Raw genomic sequence first — 12,939 nt, 5'->3', positions numbered from 1 at the left:
GGTTTATCAGTGCCGTTCTAATTTTATTTAAAAAATGTAAAACTATGATGTAGGGTAGACGTGGGGTAAACTGAATAATTTGTTATTTTATTTTACGTTGTGAATAAATGTTGGTAGTTATTAAAATTGTTATAAAAATATATAATTCTAATAAAAATAGATAAGTTATAATAAGTATTTATTAACACAAACATCCGATACGCTACTGAAGCAGGTAAGTCAAATTAACGTATCAAAATTCTTTGACATCTGATCTTTGACAAGTAGCTGCAAGTAGTAAATAAAAGCTAAAATGCAAGAAAATATATAATTTAGTTAATTTAAGTGAATTTGATAAATGATCGGTTTGGTTTGGAGTTGTCGAAAAGTTGTTCCATTATTTCACTCAATTTTTGCCGAGATCTACTGCACGCTACACAACCAACTATTTTAGAGTCTTTTTCGATAAATCGCGATAATGTCACTGTTAATTTAAGTTCTGCCACCATTTCCATCTAGATTTACTACCTTTATACAACTATCAGTAGTAGAATAAATAATAAATAACATAAAATAATCTCCGTAAAGACTGACAAATCCACAAAATTTCAAATCAAATTCAAATGTGTCAAATGAATCGTCAAACAGAACTGTCAAGGATCCCCACCCTAGAGAGCTTTTTCCGCCCACCATGCATGAATACATGGATAGCATTATGCTCCTTCCATAGTCTTCTTATTCAAAGGTTAAAACACGTGTAGGTGGCGCCCTCTACAAATAGGGGTCATATTGATATCAAAATCAAATTTCTCATGTAAAAAAACTTACAGACACCAATTTTCATCCAAATATCGACGTTACTTCAGAAATTATTTGAAAAAAATCGAATAAAAATGAAACTTCTACACCCTGTATCTACGAAATTAAGCATTTTGGACATACATTTATACGAACTTTTTTACTTATTTTTATCTGCAGAATATGCTGCCGAAGTTGCCGGACCACCCTGTATACTAGGATGTATCTGAGGAAAAGAAACTTCTACAGGGTGGCTCAAAAAGGTGTGAGTGGATCGGTATATTTTTTTTAAATACTAAATAATAAACACCCTGTACATTATTGAATTTTTGGCTTCCTTTCAGATCACTTTACATAATCCTAAGATATGAGTAAATATATTTCGATAGTTTCAGAAATATTAAATAAAAAAAATATATATTTTTTTCTTAAAAAAATTATTATAAAATACCAAGAACTGTCCTCAAATCAAAACTATATTAGGTTGTGAGTTTTGGTTGGTCTATACTAACTTTGGTATAAATATCGTAATCTTAAATCATACAGGATGTTCAAAATTCTACGCCAAACTTTCTAAAATATAAAATAATTTTATCACAGCGGCGAAAAACCCAAAATTCTTTTCAAGAAAAGAAAATATGGTGAACGTGGCAACAGCGGGTGGTAATGCCCACGATACGGACCTTTGGCCCCTTAAATTACTGGTTCGCGTGAGTACCATTTCTAACGTAGAGGTACCACGATCGTACCCTGGACACGGTCCATTTAGTTATATAATAACAACGCTCTATAAGGTACCGTGGTTGGTTCTTTTGTACCTTTTCCCATAACAGAATGGGCGATATCGTGGTACAGGAATCGTTCGTGATGGATGGTACCTTTGCCTTTAATAATGGGGAACTTCAAACGGCTTTTATTTCTTATTTCTGTGACGTTATTTATATAATAATAATGAACTTAACTTATCAACCTCTAGAATAGCCTATTATGCCACAAATTACCTATAACAGATGCGAAAGAACACCGAATTACGCGTTCAGGTTTCTGTGACCTTCAGAAAGAGTTCATAGACAATCCGCATCAATGTATAGTTTGGGTCATTATTTGTTTGGGTGAAAATAATCTGCACCAATATGTTATCGAGCCATATAATCTCACAGTAATTTAATAGATTGCTCGTCATATAATATCAGTTCGTAGGAGATTAAGAAAAAAAAGATATTTATAGTATAAAAAATTAATTTATTTAACAAAATTTAATTAAAGATGTGACAAAATAGTTACTTTTCTATTGGTTCTATCGGACTTTTTTCGACTATATAAATCTTTATTTTTCGTAAACTTTAATGCATAAAATATTTTCAATCTAATAAATAATTTAATGATGTAAATAAGATGAAATTTCTCACATGGGTGGTCAAATTCTATAGTTTTCATTATATCAAACAGCCTCTGAATGTTTTCTTCAGTGCAAAACTCATGAAAATTTAATATAAATAATTTTTCCATTTCCAGTAAATAAAATGAACAAATTTTTCCACTTTCATGATCAAAGGCTTTTAAATGGGTAAATAATTTCGAGTTATCCAGAGATTCGGACTCTTTTGCAAATTTTAGACAAATATCACATTGATGTATTTGGAGACCCTTTTTAATGATGTAGTCAAACATAATTAAAGGCATTTTGAGTTGAAAACATTTCTCAGAGGCTGTTTGATATAATGAAAACTATAGAATTTGACCACCCATGTGAGAAATTTCCTCTTGTTTACATCATTAAATGATTTATTAGATTGAAAATATTTGATGTATTAAAGTTTACAAATAAAGATTTATATAGTCGAAAAAAAGTCCGATAGAACCAATAGAAAGGTAACTATTTTGTCATTTTAATTAAATTTTGTTAAATAAATTAATTTTTATACTATAAATATCTTTTTTTTTTTCCTTATAAATAAACACATTTGTATCCCATTTTAAATAAGATATACAAATTACCAAAACTTAGAAATAACAGTTCAAAAGTTCAACAAAAATCCTACACCCGTTTTTAAAAAGAAACATATAACCACGCACTATGTCATTCCAGCAAGCGAATACGACACAGCATAGGTTTCCGGACTAAACGACTGGTGTATTTACACCACTCAATAGGCGTGTGGGGTTTGCCGAGCGGTTTCCGATGCAGTCGCTTTCTTTCGCATCTGTTATAGATAATTTGTGGTTATGCCCTTTTTGAGTCACATCTTCGTTATGCCCTTCCATTCTGGGGTACTTGCTGCCCAACAAAATTTGATCGTATTTTCAGACTTCAAAAGAGAGCAGTTCGATATTTATTGGGATTGAACAATAGAACTCACTGCCAGAATTTCTTTAAAAATTTCAAAATACTGACTCTTCCTTCTTTATTCATTTTTGAATCCGTTTGCTTAATCCGCAAGCACATATCTGCTATTCCCGAAAGGCCATCTCATAACTATCCACTTAGGAATACGGAGCACGATCTTTATCTGCCAACCCCGAGCTCAGAACTAGTTAAAGGTTCAATACTGTACCAGCACAATGCCAAAAAAATGTACAATCATCTGCCTTTGAATTTCAAGTCGCTTTCATTCTTTCCCGTATTTCGCAAAGCTCTAAAATCATACTTACTAGAGAGAGCCCTATATGCGGTAAACGACTTTTTTGTTGATGTTTAATTATGAACAATTTTGAATTTTAAAATTTTGATCATCTCACACACTGGTCAAAGGTCAAGTATTTAATAATTTATAACTCTTAAATTATATCTATTTACTGCTTACTGTTCTGCAATTGTCAATGTATGTTCTTTTTGTAATTTTAATTACTTATTTTTTTTTTGAATTGTATGATTTGTATTGTGTATTTTTTGTTGTTTGTATATTTTTTTTGTGCTTTGTCGATGAAGTTGTTTTGGCTTTTTGCACAATAAAGCGTTTGTTTGTTTGTTTGTAATAAAAATAAATCTGATAAATTGAATTCATCAAATTTGTCGATATATTCCCTACTTAACATATTTTAAATCGGAAACAAGAAATAGTCATCTTATCTGATAGTCAAGCAGCATTAAAGGCGATCAACTCAGTATCAATCAATTCGAAATTGGTCAAAGAATGCATAGAGAAGCTGAATAAATTAGCCAAAGAAAACAAAGTCCTCCTACACTGGGTGCCTGCTCACCAAGGGATAGAAGGCAATGAAAAAGCAAATAATCTAGCTAGGGAAAGGGCGAACACTCCACTAACTGGACCAGAACCGTTCTGCTTTCCAAGTGGTAACCAACTCAAGGCGGAACTCAAGAACTTGGAAGATTCCATCCGCAACTTGGAATGGAAATCTTGCAATGGTCTAGGACACTCGAAGAAGTTTCTGAGGGCTTATGATCAAGAAAAATCACAGATCTTCCTGGGTCTGAGTAAGAACAATCTTCGGATTGTCACGGGGTTTTTAACAGGACACTGTCTCCTCAATGAACACCTCAGTAGATTGAAACTAAAAAGAAACGGCGAATGCAGATTCTGTGGGGAAGATGGTGAAACACCAGTACACCTCATCACTGAGTGCGCCGAGACGACAACCATTCGTGCCATGAATTTTGGTACGACTAATATTGGAGATGGAGAACTACCCTCTATAAAACCGTCCCAGATACTGGCTTTTGTCAAAGCCCTGGGACTGTATGATGAGTTATGATTCAAGAAAGGGGGACACAATGGATCTGTAAGGTCGAAGTGATTAACCCCCCTCCCACTCATTCTAAATTCTAAAAATTCTAACATATTTTAAACATTAATAACTATAAAACGTACCAACTTATCGTGTTGTTACAAAAACATACTTACCTAAATAGTATTCATAATCGTAAATTGTTTTTAAACATTGTGTAACGATAATAACAGATAGTACATGGAATATTTAAGTAAATATTTTATTTTTCAAAACAATTTGAATCAATCAATTAGAACAAACCAAAAAAAAAAATTGAACCGGAGTGTTTTATCGTTGTATAATTTACTTTTTACGCTCATTTTGCAAATAACTTAAAAACGGCTTGGTGGAAGAGCTTCAGAGTTGAGAGATTATAGTCGATAGGGTAGCCAAAATTAAAATTTACATAGGATTTCCTATATAAAACACAAATACCGTACTAGAAATAGAGATATGTATATCTGCTGCAACTCTGCCTTTCGCTATAGACTGTAGACCATCCCCTGTCCGAAAAACCGTTATTTTCACCCCCTACACAGAGTTCGTTGACGTAGGCCCGAAGCGCACCCCCGAATTTTATTTATTTTCCTTTTCGCCCCCTCCGACGCTTGTCGCACATCTGTCCCACGTGAGAGACAGCGTCCCCCACACTAGGTCGTTCACACGCTTTCCGTCTCTGTTTGGCACGTGCAGGTAGAGCGGTAACTCGCGTACAGAGCCCTTTAAATAGGGTATGGCAAAATGGCACACAGCTGTTCGAAAAGTCTGAATATGAAGATTTTGCGTGACGTGAATCAGCGGATTTTCGATGCATTTGCGTCCAGAGCAATCAATAATACCATTATATCAACCCTTTTTATCGAATATTTTGGTTACTTTTGGAGAAATAACAAAAACCTCAAATGAAGGGAATAAATTAGTGGTTTCAATTAGCGTGGAAGTTTGTTCTCTAATTTCAATGTAAGCAGAACGTTAAAATTAGTGGTAGTCATTTTTAGTGATGTTAATATTTCAGAAATTTTTGATTGTAGTAGGAAATTTCTGAAACTTTCGGAAATTTATGAAATATTAAGAAATTTTACAATTTTACATATTTTTTGTCGATACAATAAAAAAATAAATTAGATAGACATTTGACAATAAACATAATATTAGTTGTTATACTTTCACTCTCAATCAGAGTCCCATTGGCTGTGTCCGATTTGTCGAAGTATTTTCACTCTATTGGATTATCTCTCAATATATTCAAGACACAGTGTATGCTATTTAGCAATCGATACTCAATTCCCTTTATCCTCCAGCACGAGCAACAGGAAATATGTTCAGTAAATAGCGTTTCATTTCTTGGTTTAACGATCGATAGACGTTTGGATTGGCTTCACCATATTGAAGTACTGGCATCTAAAACTTCTCAGTTCTGCTATGCGCTGAGAGTAATATCGGGGTCCGTGGGGATCGATGCTGCTATGTCAGCTTACTATGCTTTTATCTATTCCAGATTTAAGTATGGTATTATTATGTATTATTTAAGTATGGTAGTATTTTTAGAGCAACTCCGCGGGGGTGGAAGGAATATTACGAATACAGAAAAAATGCTTACGTAGTATCTTCAGATTGAGTCAGCAAGAAAGCTGCAGGGAGATTTTTGTTGAACATAACGTTCTTACAGTTGTTTCCATGTATATTTTGGAGGCTGTGGTGTTTGTCCTGGAAAACTGGAATTTATTTGGACACCGTAGGCTCGAACATGAATGTGATACTAGACACAGATTACAGCTGGTTTCGGATAAATATAATTTCAGCTATCTTCAAAAAAATATAGATTACTCTCTAATAAAAATATTCAATTCCCTTCCGGAAAATTTTGCCTTGTCTATGCCTAAAAACAAAGTTAAAAAATGCTTAAACATATTTTTGTGCAGAGGAGCTTTTTATTCCCTCGCGGAATTTCTAAACAGTGATAAGAGCGCCCTGTGTCATATTTAACATCGATTGTATATTGTTGTAAAAACAACCACACCCCTATGTTTTTACTTTTGTTTTGTATCATTTGATCTAAATTTGTTATTTATTGTAAGTATAATTTTGTGTTTTTTGTTATCTGTCTATACATACATAGATTTAATTCATTATTAGTATTATTTTCATAAAATATTTAATTTTAATATTACTATTTATTTTTGTTCATATAGTTCATTTTTGTTGAAATATGCAATTATTTTCTTTTAAAATTTTTTACCGACATTGTTTGCATACCCTTTTTTTTGGGTTTCTTTTTGTATTATACAATAAGGAAATAAATAAAGCATTATCTATCTATTTTTAATAAACAATACATAACCCATAAAAGTCATAAACATAACCCATAACAAAAATCATTTGGTAACATTTGTATTTTGTGCATAAACCACGAACTATGACTATGAATTAAAAAAAAAACAAAAAAGCACGAAATATAAATTTAAAAAACATAAAACACAAATAACTGAATTATTCTATTCCGGAATATCAGGCGCCGAGCTGGTCCCATCTTCATAGGGTATTATAGTAGTAGTAGTACTGTCTTCATCAGTTTCTATTTCCAAATCAGATATATTTAATGTATCATCTGGTTCTGATTCTGAAGGATGGACCTCTACCTCCACGAGTTCTAGTGGTTCTGGAGGAATTTCATGTTGAATATCATGCTCCATATCCACTTTTTGTTTTTGTAGTAATAATTTATTGTTATGAGCTACGTACATTATTTTAACGGCTCTTTAAGCAGTTCAGCGATTCCTTTTTTTAGTATGGATAAAACTGTAAGTACTGAAACTTCTCTCTGTGGCTGCAGATGACGTTGGTAAAGACAGCAGAGCAACAGCTAAATATTTCAACTGAGTATTTTTACACATTGCATGCCACCAACTTAGACAGTCTACATTTTTAACTGACATCCAAACGTAGTCGAGAGCTCATAAACCCAATTTGGCGCAATAATTTGTTACATCTGTAAAAATGGCTTATTATTGACAAACTGAGGATGATTGTTGGTGATATTGTTGATAAATTCCATGTGTTCTTCATTGTTAAGGTGCTCTCCCAGGAAACAGGGGTCCAAGAGATTCGCGGCAAAATGCATTGGTTCAAGAGCCATAGGTTTTTTATTTCGTAAGGCGGAGAAGCATTCTTTTTCTTCTGACTTAAGAATCGGCATACTTGATACACTTTCGTTAAATTTTGGCTCAATGTCTTGAATTTTGAAAAGAAATTTCTTGCAAAATTCGGATTTTTGTGAATATTCGCGATTTTGGGACCGAATATTTCGGAAATTTCTGAAATTTCCTGCAAAATTCGAATGGAAATATTCGCTACCAACATCACTAATGGATACAACCAAGGATACAACTGGCTACCTAGGAACCTGGTGCTAGGATATTCTATTAATTTTAACTGTAATTTTTAAACATTGTAAATGATCGTAAATTCTAAAGTATAAAGTTCGGTATAAAGTATAATTGAAACCACTAATTATGAGGTTCTGAATGAAGCTTTAAAGTTAGTTTAAAAAACAACAACAATGAACTGTTTTTGGTTTTTGGACAAAGTTCCACTTTATTGGAATGGTTACAGATGTAAAGTAAAATCTTTACATTTTAAGTAAATACAACATACAACCCCCATATCATTGTTCTGGTAAATTTACATAAAATTGGAACAAAATGCAGTATGACGGGATTCTGAAAATATTTTGTTCAAAAAATATGTAAAAAGATAATCTAGGTAGGTAGGACCTATATATTCTTAAAAATTCATCCTCTGACCTTATCAACCGTATTTTCAAATATTTTATAAAACAAAAATTTGGAAAGGAAAATTTGGAAATGTACAAACGGAATTAACCATATTAGAACAAGCAGACAATAAAGAATGCATTTTTTTCTTAAACAGTACCAAAATAAAAAAGTTTTCTCTCTCCCTCTTGTAAAGACAATCCGGGGACATACTGTATAGGATAGTTCATATCAAATAAACTTTTAGTCACGTGATTAAGCTTGACCGACACAATGTTGCCCACTTTTACATATTTTCTTTTAATCAAAATATTTTAAGAAACAAAAACAAATTAATTATAAATATATAAACAGTTATTTACAGCATTGCGATGAGTTTTTTGCAACGGCTAATAAGCTATTTTGTGCAATTCGCACTAAAAGAGGTTCTAAAAAGAACAATGTTCGACTGCAAGGTCTGCTAATAGTGGCAAAACGAATGACAAATGTCAGGAAATAAATAAATAATTGTGGCAGCTTCACATTTTTTACAGTAAAACTACCACCTGAATCCCCTGCGTTAAATCCCAGTTAGTCAGCCCGGCACCGAATATGTCCATGGTTGACAACAATGTATTTAAAAATCGCGCCCTCGATTACGTAACTAAAGGTTTAATTGGTATCGTCTATAGGTACAATTATTTTGAAATTAAAATATTTCAAGTTAACTTTAATACAAAACAAACAAAAATATGTTTTACAAAATTTTCGAAATTCATGTAAAAGATAGACGAAATTTGGAATTGGGAACAGATAAATATTTACTGGAAACCCAAGGCTAACATCCTTAATAGCTGAATTATTGCCAAAAAATTGCAAAACGTGAATGCATACCTAGGTACATAATTTAATTTTAGACCCGCATCCCCGTTGCTATACAACCTCGAACTGAATGAAATCCACTGAGAAATTCCAGATATTTTCGTTAAAATGGTGATTTTAAACTTGAGGTAAGTAGAATTATATTCTAGGTATTTTAGATCATAAATTTGCTGATCAATATTGCTAATTAAAAAACAACAAAATATTCGTTTCTTACCTGTTATTCTGCTTTGTTGTGCATTCCTCACACTGCTTGGAGAAGATCCAAACCTCACAGGTCTTGGTTTGATCACCTCGAACTCAGGTATGTGACAGTACTGATCAGAATTATCCAAATCCGAACCGTTCCTCCTCTTGATCGGTCTGATCTGCTTTTTGGGCGTTACAGGCCTCCAATCGTACAAACCATTCGGATCCAAATTCCTCTCCTGTTTAAAATCAAAGTTCCACAACTCTGACTTGATTACGATCATTTTTTTCATCTCCTCGTCAATGAATTTTTTTGTCGCTTGAGGGTCGACCGGTCCAAACAATCTCCTGCTCACTTTTTGTTCTTTGGGCAGGATAAATCTCTTTATTTCCTGATTATTGCTCGTGAGCAAGGGTCTTGCCGAACTGTAAACACTCGTACTCATGATAAATGCGATTCAGGCAACCAACAATACAATCGAGCCACGCGCCAAGTCCTCTGGCTTTTTACACTACTGGGAAAAAATCACTATTTTTCGCGATGGCAACACTATGTTCGGCGTTCCGAAGGGTTTCTATAAACACTAAACTATCCATATACGGTGTGTGTATGCGGGAAATTGAGAAAAACCGTGATTGTGCGCTGGAAAACGAACTGAAAGTCGAAGAACGCCACGATACGTGTTACCTAAGCAACGCTTATGACGCGACTAGAAAAGTAAAAACAAGCGTCAGCAAAGCCGAGGACGCTCACACGGTTGTCAGATTTATTCGATGTAAAATACGGATATGCCCGTATTTATGATACTAGGTGTGTTATGCATTTTTCTAGTAAATTATATTAGAAAGTGAGAGTTATTGAGTATATATATAGGTCAGTATAACGGAAAATAGGTATTAAAGTAGGAAACAGATTATATAAATACTAATTTCTCACTTTTGTAGGTTTAGCAATGGTGTTAATGGTGATAAATAATATTAATTACTGTGCTTAATAGCCGTAAAAAACTCACTCCACTTTATTAGAATATTTTGAACTTTCTTAGAAGCATTTTTTATGTCCTTTAAGTGTTGTTAAGGAGTTGTGCTTTGTTGATGTACATATGTAAATAATAACTGTTTATATATTTATAATTAATTTATTTTTGCTTCCTAAATATTTTGATTAAAAGAAATATATAAAAGTGGGCAACGCTGTGCCTGTCAAGCTTAATCACGTGACTCAGAGTTTATTTGATATGAACTATATATACAGTATGTCCCAGGATTGTCTTGACAAGAGGAAAAACTTTTTATTATTGACATTTCGAGAAAGATGCACTCTTCATAAAAAAATTTGCTTGTTCTAAAATGGTTAATCCCGTTTATACTTTTCCAAATTTTCAGAGGGTTTTAGAAAAACCTAAGAAAAACTTGAAAATATGGTTTTCTATGGTAATATAATTTCTTTTTAATTCTTTGATAGATTGTTATTGATAAAATTTTAATTAACCTCGTATTCTTTCCTGTTTTACAACGTTAAATAAGCATAAATTTTATGTAGTTAAATACTAAGGCAAAGGTAATAATATAGTTATCGGAAAATGTAACACTTTAACAACAGCAATTTTAATGTTCTAGTTCGAAAATATTCCGTATTTTTTAACAAGCAACTTACAAATTAACAATACTGTATAATGTTTTCTATAAATCAATAAAAATATAAATCAAACAAAATTTACCTAATTTCTCACACTTTCCCGCGATCGCGGCAACGCGGCACGCTTGTTTATTGTGAAGACGCGGAGAGCGGGAAGCGTTTGGACGGGTCCATAATAGATAGCGCAGGGGAGGCCGCGCCAAATTAGAAATTCAAAACTTTGGCGTCAGAATTTTCATTTTTCCCCATTTCTTCGCGCTTTTCAAGGTCCCCAACCTCCGAATTCGGTACATGACACTTTGATACGTCTTTTATGAGTTATTTTGATGAAAAATATAATAAATTAGTCGGAAAAAAGACGCAGAAAAACATGCTTGTCTTGTATATGGGACTTTAGCGTTCTTTTACCACTGAAGCAGTAACCATAGATACGGATTTAAGGGTGGGTATTTTGTAAATTTGAATTTAAGAAGCCTGTAAATGATTCTTCTTTGCTTTAAAGTTCATATAATTGAATAATATTGATGAATATTGATAGAAAAATCATTGTTATGGCAGCTGGCTCGTTGTAGTTGTAATTGAACACTCACAATTCGTGGAATTTCATAAATAAATTATTGTACCGCATTTGTAGCGTCATAGTGTCTACTAAATATTTTTAACAAAGCGTTTTTTTTTAATAATACTTTCCTGGACGCTTTATTGGAACAATTATAATCATTTAGCAAATAAACTTTGAACTAATTAAGCACTGGTATAGATGATAGCGTACTTGTTGCTACAATCCTTTATTGTTTTTGTTCAGTTGTAAATTAATCTTATCTTTTCTGATTGTGACTGTGAGTGTACGTAGTTAATAAGGTTTTCGAGAAAAATAATAACCCTGATGTATATAGTTATCGATAATAACAGAGTTTGTATTTTCGTCTGATTGCAAAAATTAATTAGAAATAATATATTAAATATTATTTTTTGTTTTTCCATGTTTTTTTATAGACGTTAAACATTATTTTTTGGTTCTCAAAATAATAATAATAATAAAAAACTTTTATAAAAAATATTATGGTTTCTGGTATTAAAAATATAAATAAAAAACTGAAGGGTTGTACAATAAGTACAATAAGATGTCTATTTTAGTTTATTGCGAAGCTAAAGAGTTCCAGATTTAGATTTTTATGTACAGGGTGGATCAAATTCGTCGCTTTTAAATGGAAACAACCTTTTCTATAGGAGATAGATAAAAACTAATATCGGTGTCTGGAGCTCAATTTTACCGCATATCGATATCTGTTACCGTTTCGGAGTTACGGGGTGTTTTTCAAAAATATGCATTTTTAACAAATCGCTGTAACTTTTTTGCTATGGAAAATTTTGTATTTTTATGCAAACATTTCCAAAGCACCTTTTTACGTAGAATTTAATGGTTTAAGTATAATTTTTTTAAAATTAATAATTTAAGAATTATCAACAGAAAATTTGATTTTTTATATGGGACACCTTGTATATATTTTTAATTAGCTGAAAAAGAATTTAAAAAATTACCTTTCAAAAATATAGCACTTTGATATTTTGTTATAATCCCCTTCGAAATACAGATTTTTTTAAAGTTCGCCCACTTTTTAACTAGTAGGCTTTGGACCCCTCATTGATGATATGCCCTTAATGGAACTCGAAAACATATTTTTCCAGCAAGACGATGCACCGCCTCTGAACGCTGAAGTTATCAGCAAATTTTTGCAGCCAATTTCAAGAATAATTGAATAGCCAACCAAGATCCCAGCCGTTGGCCGTCGAGGCCGCCTGACTTATAGTGCCCATGGATCTATTCCTATGGATATATTTGAGGAAGAATAAAGGTTCCTTATTCTTCCGTATAATCTAGACAAGAATTAGAAATACTTAGCAGTTATGAGAGGGTATCTTTCACCCCCCACTGAGTTAATGAATTCCGCAAAAAATGTTCAAAAACTG

The 12,939-nt window shown here is 32.6% G+C and overlaps 1 protein-coding gene across 1 annotated transcript in view; it reads right to left on the bottom strand.

The window, feature by feature from the left end:
• Positions 1–10,054, bottom strand: part of LOC115890355 — a 42,295-nt gene extending 32,241 nt beyond the window's left edge. The window contains exon 1 of the mRNA XM_030910556.1: positions 9,358–10,054. Within this exon, the coding sequence (XP_030766416.1) occupies positions 9,358–9,775 (418 nt within the window). The 5' untranslated portion in view covers positions 9,776–10,054. The remainder of the gene's footprint in view (positions 1–9,357) is intronic.
• Between the last annotated feature and the right edge of the window lie 2,885 nt (positions 10,055–12,939).

This window comes from Sitophilus oryzae, unplaced genomic scaffold (genome assembly GCF_002938485.1).
Source record: "Sitophilus oryzae breed Bouriz unplaced genomic scaffold, Soryzae_2.0 scaffold_863_pilon_pilon, whole genome shotgun sequence".
NCBI lineage: Eukaryota > Metazoa > Arthropoda > Insecta > Coleoptera > Curculionidae > Sitophilus > Sitophilus oryzae.
The sequence above is the reverse complement of the archived record's forward strand: the minus strand, read 5'-3'. Positions and strand labels throughout refer to the sequence as shown.